Source organism: Morus notabilis, unplaced genomic scaffold (assembly GCF_000414095.1).
Source record: "Morus notabilis unplaced genomic scaffold, ASM41409v2 Scaffold1501, whole genome shotgun sequence".
NCBI classification, from domain to species: Eukaryota; Viridiplantae; Streptophyta; class Magnoliopsida; order Rosales; family Moraceae; genus Morus; species Morus notabilis.
Genome location: NW_010363192.1, coordinates 19,813 through 27,959, shown reverse-complemented (window position 1 = coordinate 27,959; position 8,147 = coordinate 19,813). Strand labels below are relative to the sequence as shown.

Sequence of the window (8,147 nt, the reverse complement as noted above, 5' to 3'; positions counted from 1 at the left end):
CTCTTTCCTTTTGTGTGTTTTACCTAATAGAATTCTTTGTAAAAGAATTCATTAGTTCTGGATTAGCATATAGGTAAAGTTGGAAGAATTTCTACGCTATAAGGGGTAATACTATAATAATTCTATATCGATAAAGAGTAGTTCTCTTTGCGAGAGGAAGAAGCATGCATTCGATAGGAATTAATATTATTTTGAGATTCAATAGGAAAAGTGTTCCCCCTCCCTCCTCTCTTAATGTAATACGCAATTAACCATTGTAGTTTACGGATTTTACAGGTAGGAATCGTACCCTGGTTAATTTTATCTACCAGGGTTAGCAAATTTGTTTGTCGGCTCTTCAAGTTTTAGGATTCAAGCTGAGCGGTTTTCTGTCTTGAACCGATAACCCTCTTTCGGCTATTTATTTTCCTACGTCTTTCGGAACCAACGAAACGTAGTACATCACTAGGAGCATACCTTGTTTTCATTGTCATTTCTGAATGCCTAACAAGTAAAGGAATTTAGCAAGGCAGCTGCTGATTTTATGTGTATCCATCCATATTGATTCTTTTCTGTAAAATTTAGTTTCTAATCAGAGTATTTGTTAGAGAAACGAGTATAATTCGTTTTTTCCCCCTTTTCTGGATGATATAATCTACAGTATCAAGTGAGAGTTTGCGCCTTGTACCACACTTTGTAACTTTGAACAAAAGTAACACTGGGATTACTTACTGGTTTGCTTGTCAATAAATAAAATCCAGTGTGGAATTCGGGCCCGTTTAGTTCGCTGATTCGAGTTGTTAATTTGAGTTGAGATGTGACTTTATGTGAGAGTTTTTTACTGTAGCAAAAAAGTTAGATGTGATTGTTTCTAAGAATTTCTTACTGTAACAAAACTCGAATTCTAAACTTAAATCGGTGAAATGAACTGGGCTTGAACGTATCGATCAGCTCTATTATGAGTGAGGGTGTAAGGGAGTCCAAATGATTGTATTCCATATGTTTGATCGGGGCATAGTGCGACTCTTATTTTGACTAGTTTTGTAACGTGTTCCACACGTAGTGCCGTTTTGGAGACAATTTAAGAGTTTATTATTTATCAAATAATAAAAAATTTATTTATACAACAATTTAAAGATTTTTAAATTTTTTTTTTTTTAAAAAGTGTAAAGATAATAATTGATGAAAAAATTAAGTAGGGATACATTTAAAGAAAATTATTTTGACTAACTAAAAATAAAATAGAATAACGTGTGAAAAAATTATTCTCATAAGAGTAAAGTGAGAAACAATATATTTTTAAAAAACACAATAAAATTAAAATGTAAAAAAATTCACAAAATAATAAAGATAAAAAAGAAAAAAAAAGTAGAAGATTTGTCACGTGATAATTCCATAAAAAAGAGTTTTAGTTCTTGTATGTATAATTAGATTAGATTAGATTAGATTAGATTAGTGACTGTTTCAGCAGGGGAAAAAAAAGGTGATAGGCTTGCGTAACATTGGAAGCAAACGAATTGATTTTTTTTTTCTTTTTTTTTTTTTAACGTGTTACAATAACAGAAACAAAATTGCTAATCGGCTTCGGCTCCGCACTTTTATATCTGCAATATGGCTCTGTGTGATGTGTTAATGCCATTTGTGAGTTCAAAATGATTGTGGGTCTCTCAATGACTTACTAATCAAATAGATATTATAAACAACAAGTTACTTTTTGATAAATTGACAATTCACATGATAACTCGTCGGTTTACGGTAAAATTATTATTTGTGAAAATACAGAAATTAAGGGTGAGTTTGGAATTAATTTTAAAATAATTTTGTTTTAAATAAAAAGTAAAAATGAGATTGTTTTAAGAATCAGTTTTAAACCGATTTTGAAATTGCGTTTAGTTTATTTTTTAAGAGATTATTTTGAGTATAATAAAAAAATAAAATCGTGTTTATTAATTAATATATTATAATATTATTGATAAGTACTAAAAAATGAAAATAGAGAAGTGAAAATAACTTTCAATTGTTTTCTAATTTCTTCATAAAAATCATTCTCATTGTTTTCGTTTTTAAAACATTTGTTAAACAAACGTTGTTTCGTTTTTATTTTTATTTTTTCTTCTTGAAATACGTGAAAATCGTTTTTTAAAAAAAATTACAAACACGAACTAAGTTTTCATGGTAAATGAAGAATTTATCAGATAAATGCAACATTTACCCTATTCATTTTCTCTCTTCTTTCTCTCATTCTCTCTCTCATCACCATCAACAAACTCTCATCCTTTCTCTCTCATCACCATCAACAAACTCTCATCCTTTCTCTTTCATCATTACTGAAATTCTTCTAAACAATAGATTTAGTACGCCATGTATTAAAATTTTAAAATATGCTATAAATTTTAATTAATCTGTTATTTACTAAACAACAAAAATTATTATGCTATTTATTACTTCAAGTTTGAAAAATCTACTATTTACTATGTGGTCGGCTCCCATATCTGCGATGTCGAATAGCAAGCTCTTACAATAATATTACATGAATAAAAGATACACACAAGGACTTATTGGCAACATGTTTTTATTTTTGGGCCTCGGGAGAAAAAGAACCGAATGCTAATGACTTCAGTTACATGGAATTTCAAAAATATTTCCACATGTACTGATGTACAGCAACAGCAGCTACTCAATTTTCACCTTCTTCTTGAAGAATAAACAATTGTGAGTAAAGATCTATATATCCTACCCAATAAAGATCGCCAATACCTATCAAATTCTTTATTACAAATGAACCTTGAAAGAGCAATAATATAAAAATTAGCAAAGTGCTAATGTAACAAGTTTATAACGTCGATTGCAATACTCATTTATTATAATAGATGATCAAATGATCATTTCTCTCTGCCTTTCTTGTATCTCTCCTATTTATTGTTGTACTTTAGCTATTTTGTATTTGTTTTATAACAAATATTATATTTCTATCATACATGTCTCGTTCAGTTTACTAATTCGAGTTTTTAATTTAAATTGAGATGTGATTTTATGTGAAAATTTTTAACTATAACAACATTAAAATTAAAAACTCAAACCGGTAAAATTAATAAAGTCATAATCGTTGCTGCCGCAACCCTCTTTCTTACTAGAGTAAATATCCTTGTCATTATCTTTAATTAATTCGTTAAAAAGCGTAAGATCACATATATTCAACATAATTTGTTTTTATATAATATTCAACATAAAATTAATATCATAAACGATATTATTTTAGCTTTACAGCATTTGATGCTACTTTTATAAGGCCTTCGTAAAAATAATTCTTTTAAAAAATTTTATTAATAAAATAATTTTTTAAAAATTTTTATTTATAAAATAACATTATTTTATAAAAAATAAATAAATATCTTTCTTTATAAAAAATAAAAAAATATTATTTTACTAATTTTATTTCGTTAAAAAGTCATTCTAGCCTATTACGTTTAATAGAAGTTGGTTTTCACTTCTATATAATATCGGCCTTTGTCTCTCTCCGCTATGCAACCATAAGCCCTTAAAGTTCAGTTTGGTCTCAGGAAAAAACTGCAATGAAGAGAGAATCTGAAAACTTCACAGCGAACATATAATCCAGGAGGGCCCACACAGTGGCTCCCACTTCCCGGATGGGAAGCCCCACCAACAAATCTCGACCGTTGGGTGCCGGCGGCCATACTCACTGCACCCGCACGCACCAGATCGGAGCCCTCCTACTCGTCGCCGCCACTTTCTTCCTCTCCAGAATCTTCGACAGCCCATGCGACGGCTTCCCCTCCGCCGATCTCAGCCGTCCATTGCGGAGCGAATTGCCGTCGTTCCACGGCGGAGATTTCTCCTGGCCCCTGCGTGGGTACGGTCCCCACCTGGACCTCAAGATCTACGTCTACGATGAGAACGAGATCGAAGGGCTCAAGGCCTTGATGTACGGCCGTGACGGCAAAATCTCCGCCGTCAAGTGCATGAAAGGCCAGTGGGGCACTCAGGTAATATTTCGGTTCAGTGTTTGTTTGCTGAGAAAATGCAAGAATGAGTGAGTTCAAATCTTGGATAGCTCGTTTTAGTAGAAATTGAAGCTTTAACTTTATTCTCATTCTAATTTTATTTTTGAAGGCTTAGTTTGTTCTGAAATTTTGGGTTGATTTGCGGAGTTTGTGGCGTGTTCGTTATTTTTCATTCCCGTTTTTTGAAGGAGAAATCAAATGCTCTGCTTGGCTTTAAGAAATTGTGCGAAAGGAACAAGGAAGATAGAGTTAGATAGCTCATTTAGTAGAAATTGAAGCATTGATTTTATTCATATTATTCACTTTTTTATTTCTTTTCAAGGTTTAGTTTGTTCTGAAATTTTGTGTTGATTGTTGGATTTTGTGGTGAATTGGTGAGGATTTTTGGCTTTTGAGAAAATGTGGGAAAAGAACAAGCAAGAGATTGTTCAAATCTTGTATAGCTCTTTCTATTAGGAATTGAAGCATTGCCTTTATTCATATTCTTATTGGAGTTTGAAGGTTTATGTTACTGCGTTCCTCATCCGAGTTGTATTTGGGGCTAGAATTTTGAATTTTTGATGAATTAGCGAGCAGGAATTTTCTTCGTTCTTTTCCATTTTGGAATGCTGAAGTTATTGATTGATTGATTGATGAGAAAATGCGCGGAAAGAACAAGGAAGATAGATTTGAATCTTGTATGGCTCATTTTAGTAGGAACTTCAGCATTCTTTTTCTATTTTCTTTTTGAACATCTAATTTATTGCTTTTCTATGTTTTTACTTTTTACGGTTGATTAGTAGGCACAATATGGAGGTTAACTTAAAGTATTGGAGAATTCACTGCAATTAAAAAAAAAAAATGACATGAATTGAAATTTGAAATATTTTGATTATTTACTTGGCAGATCAACATATTTGGCTATGATTTCTAAACACCAAAGTGAGCCTTTGTTCATTTCTCTACATATTGTAGGTTAAAATACACAAGTTGCTTTTAATATCGAGATTCCAGACAAGGAAGAAGGAGGAAGCTGACCTATTCTTTGTGCCGTCCTATATCAAATGTGTTCGCATGTTGGGTGGCCTTGATGATAAAGAGATTACAGATACCTATGTGAAGGTCAGTTCATTTCGTTGCTTGAAACCTCATGTTGTAGCATTTTGAGGCGATTTTGGTTATTCACAATTTCCTTTTGTGCAGCTGTGTTTCTTATTAATTGCACAAGATAGACTAAATCTTCGTTGCCATTTCTTTTGCAGGTGTTGAGTCAAATGCCTTACTTCAGGCGATCTGGTGGCCGTGACCATATATTTGTTTTTCCGAGGTATAAACACTTTAGTCTGTCACTTATTTCAATTTGTTTTCTTTATGCCTAGAGGACAAGGATTATATCGTGTAATCAGAGTTTTGACTTATTTGCAGTGGTATTGGAGCTCACATATTTAAATCCTGGGAGATATATATAAATCGTTCCATATTTCTTACTCCTGAGGTACTGTGCTATCAAAAATCATTAGCTTGCTACATTTATGATATATATAGAATAGTGTAAGTAATTGGCTAGAAGTCCAGAACTAGATGTACCGTCCTCAGGACTAAACTCGTCGGCGGCGTTTGGTATGAGGTAATATTTGTATAGGAAGTGGAATCTTCTCATATTTCCATGGGGCTTTTAGAATGTAGTAATTAGTAGGAATCATATTAATGGGAAAGTGGTAGAGGGTAATATGATTCCCAAGAAACGTATATTATCACGTTTGGTTGTACATAGGAATCTCTTCTCAGATTCCACGGTGGAGTGGTGCTTGAAATGGAGCACTGCCTATGTCGGCGAGAGCCTACAGCCGAGCACAGTGACAGATCTGCAAGGTCGTGGCTGAGCATGTCCTTGTGGTGGTGGTGGTTGGGAATTGATGGTGCTGTGTTGGTGAGATGACCATGGTCATGAGATTTTCAGGCATTTGAATAACACCTTGTTACATGTTATTCAAATTATCTCAAAATGGGGTAAAATGAACACATGGAATTCACTTTTATAGGATTGTAAAAATCATAGTTCTTGTATCAAACATGGGAATGTGAGAAGGTTCCCATTCTCATCCAAAGGTTACCCCCATACCAAATGCATGCCATGTTTGGTACAAGAAATAAAATTTTTATATTCCCAAGAAAGTCAAACCCATGGATTCACTTATTTGCATATCACCCAATAAGGTGTTATTCAAATTCCTGAGAATCTTAAGACAAGGGACCCTCACCAACACACCAATCATCAAAGCCCCACCACCACCACCGACCATGCTCTGCCGAGCCACGATCTAGGCCCCCACCATCTCATGTCGGTCCTCCATTTCAAGCACCCCTCCGTCCCTCGCTGCCCCTATGTTTCAGACACCCCTTGCGTTGCAGGCCTCCCTCCATCTCAGGCACCCCATAACATCTAGTTGATCTAGAGCCTCGCGATGTATCTTATTTTAACTCTGCCAATGAACATACATACATGCACTGGAGTGGAGGGTATAAAAAAATGTGTAAAATTTACATGAAAACCGGGCGAGAGAGGATTTATTTAGATATGAACTCCAATTTAACAAATTTAGAAGATTGAGCTTGGACTAAATTAAGCATTTTTTTCCCTCTTTGGGGTGCACTCAGATTTTTAAAACCTTTTCCAGTTTGACCCGTTCTAGACCATTTTATTCTTGTTTGTTATGGTGTATCGCTGCCTTTCAATTTTGCTGAATGCGTCAATGAAGCACCCGGTATAATTAGATAGGTCATCAAGTTATTCTCAAAGGCACAACAAAGTTTAAAATGTCTTAGAATGGGGAAAAGTTTTGAAGACAGGCCTAATTTTCATTTTGCTTTACATTTTGGTTTATTCAAAGTCTTTTATCTTGGTTTATTTTAACGGAATCAGTTCAGGTTAATATGTTAATGAAGAAATACGAATTAGATTTGTGTAATTTCTGTATTTTGTTATGTATAAACGTAGAAGCATTCAGTTGCAGCCTGGCTGTAAGACATCTTGTTGCACTCAAAACCCAAGTAATCAGGTCAATGTGGCTTAAGCCTGAAAAAAAAAAAATATAAAGAACATTGAGGCAAAACCCATGGCGCATCCCAATTGAAAATAATTAATCTTGTACTTGATAATCCATCGGCTAGGATCACTTTATGAGTCGAGTCAAAAACAAGTTAATTTCAAAAGTGTTACCTAGTATGATGGGGCTACTTGTTTAGTTGCTAGATATAAAAATAGTCTGTCAGTCTATTGTTATTTTTTTTTTCCCCATCCGTGTCTCATAAGATTTTTCCATTCTCTCTGTTGGATTCATGTTGAACCAGTTTGGTAGGCATTCGGTGGGATCATCTGGTTAAATGGATTTTTTAACTGGACAGAAACCTAAGTTGACTGTAAGAGTTCCTATTTTTATTTCGTTGTTTTGTTTGTTTGTTTGTTCCCCCTTTCCGTTGGCTTATAAATCCATCTAGTGGTTATGTGAAGTGAAATTGTAATATCTTGTTAATAAAGATTTTAGTTTTTCACATAATAGATTGTCTATTATTGTGATAGTGCAGGGGGACCGGACTGATAAGAAAGATACAAGTGCCTTTAATACTTGGAAAGATATTATCATTCCTGGCAATGTTGATGATTCAATGACTACAAATGGTGAAAGGGCTGTCCAACCTTTACCTCTATCAAAACGGAAGCTTCTCGCAAATTATTTAGGTCGTGCGCAAGGAAAGGTTGGCCGTTTGAAGTTGATAGAGCTTGCAAAGCAATTTCCACATAAGGTATATATATTCCTGCGCAACTTCTTAGTTGTCTGAGTGAAGTTTTATTGTTTTGGGGATTAACTTCTTGTTGCCACTCTTTGGAATTTGAATCTCTTGGCTCTTAGATTGTAATTTTCAATTCGTTATTATGTTGTTATGGAAAACGAGTTAAACTAGCGATTGAAATTGTCAATTATTGGATGGGTTTAGGCAGCCTATTTCCTCTTTAGTTTCGTCTATTTGCTTTGTTTGCTAGATACTGTTTAACGTTGGACTCATTTGGCTGATTAGCATGTCTTTGGAGTTTTATTTCTTGATGGGAATTATCTCATTCACTTATCCAATTGCAACTTCGGGGGGGGGGGGGGGGAGACGGGTTTT

At 34.1% G+C, this 8,147-nt stretch overlaps 2 protein-coding genes across 2 annotated transcripts in view; both read left to right on the top strand.

The window, feature by feature from the left end:
- Positions 1-751, top strand: part of LOC21385307 — a 3,074-nt gene extending 2,323 nt beyond the window's left edge. Inside the window, exon 7 of the mRNA XM_024169232.1 lies at positions 277-751. Within this exon, the coding sequence (XP_024025000.1) occupies positions 277-348 (72 nt within the window). The 3' untranslated portion in view covers positions 349-751. The remainder of the gene's footprint in view (positions 1-276) is intronic.
- Positions 752-3,498: 2,747 nt separating this feature from the next.
- The window catches only part of LOC21385306 (probable beta-1,4-xylosyltransferase IRX10), a 5,679-nt gene continuing 1,030 nt past the window's right edge, over positions 3,499-8,147 (top strand). Inside the window, exons 1-5 of the mRNA XM_024169230.1 lie at positions 3,499-3,983; positions 4,956-5,102; positions 5,243-5,307; positions 5,406-5,475; positions 7,566-7,784. Of these exons, the coding sequence (XP_024024998.1) occupies positions 3,627-3,983; positions 4,956-5,102; positions 5,243-5,307; positions 5,406-5,475; positions 7,566-7,784 (858 nt within the window). The 5' untranslated portion in view covers positions 3,499-3,626. The remainder of the gene's footprint in view (positions 3,984-4,955; positions 5,103-5,242; positions 5,308-5,405; positions 5,476-7,565; positions 7,785-8,147) is intronic.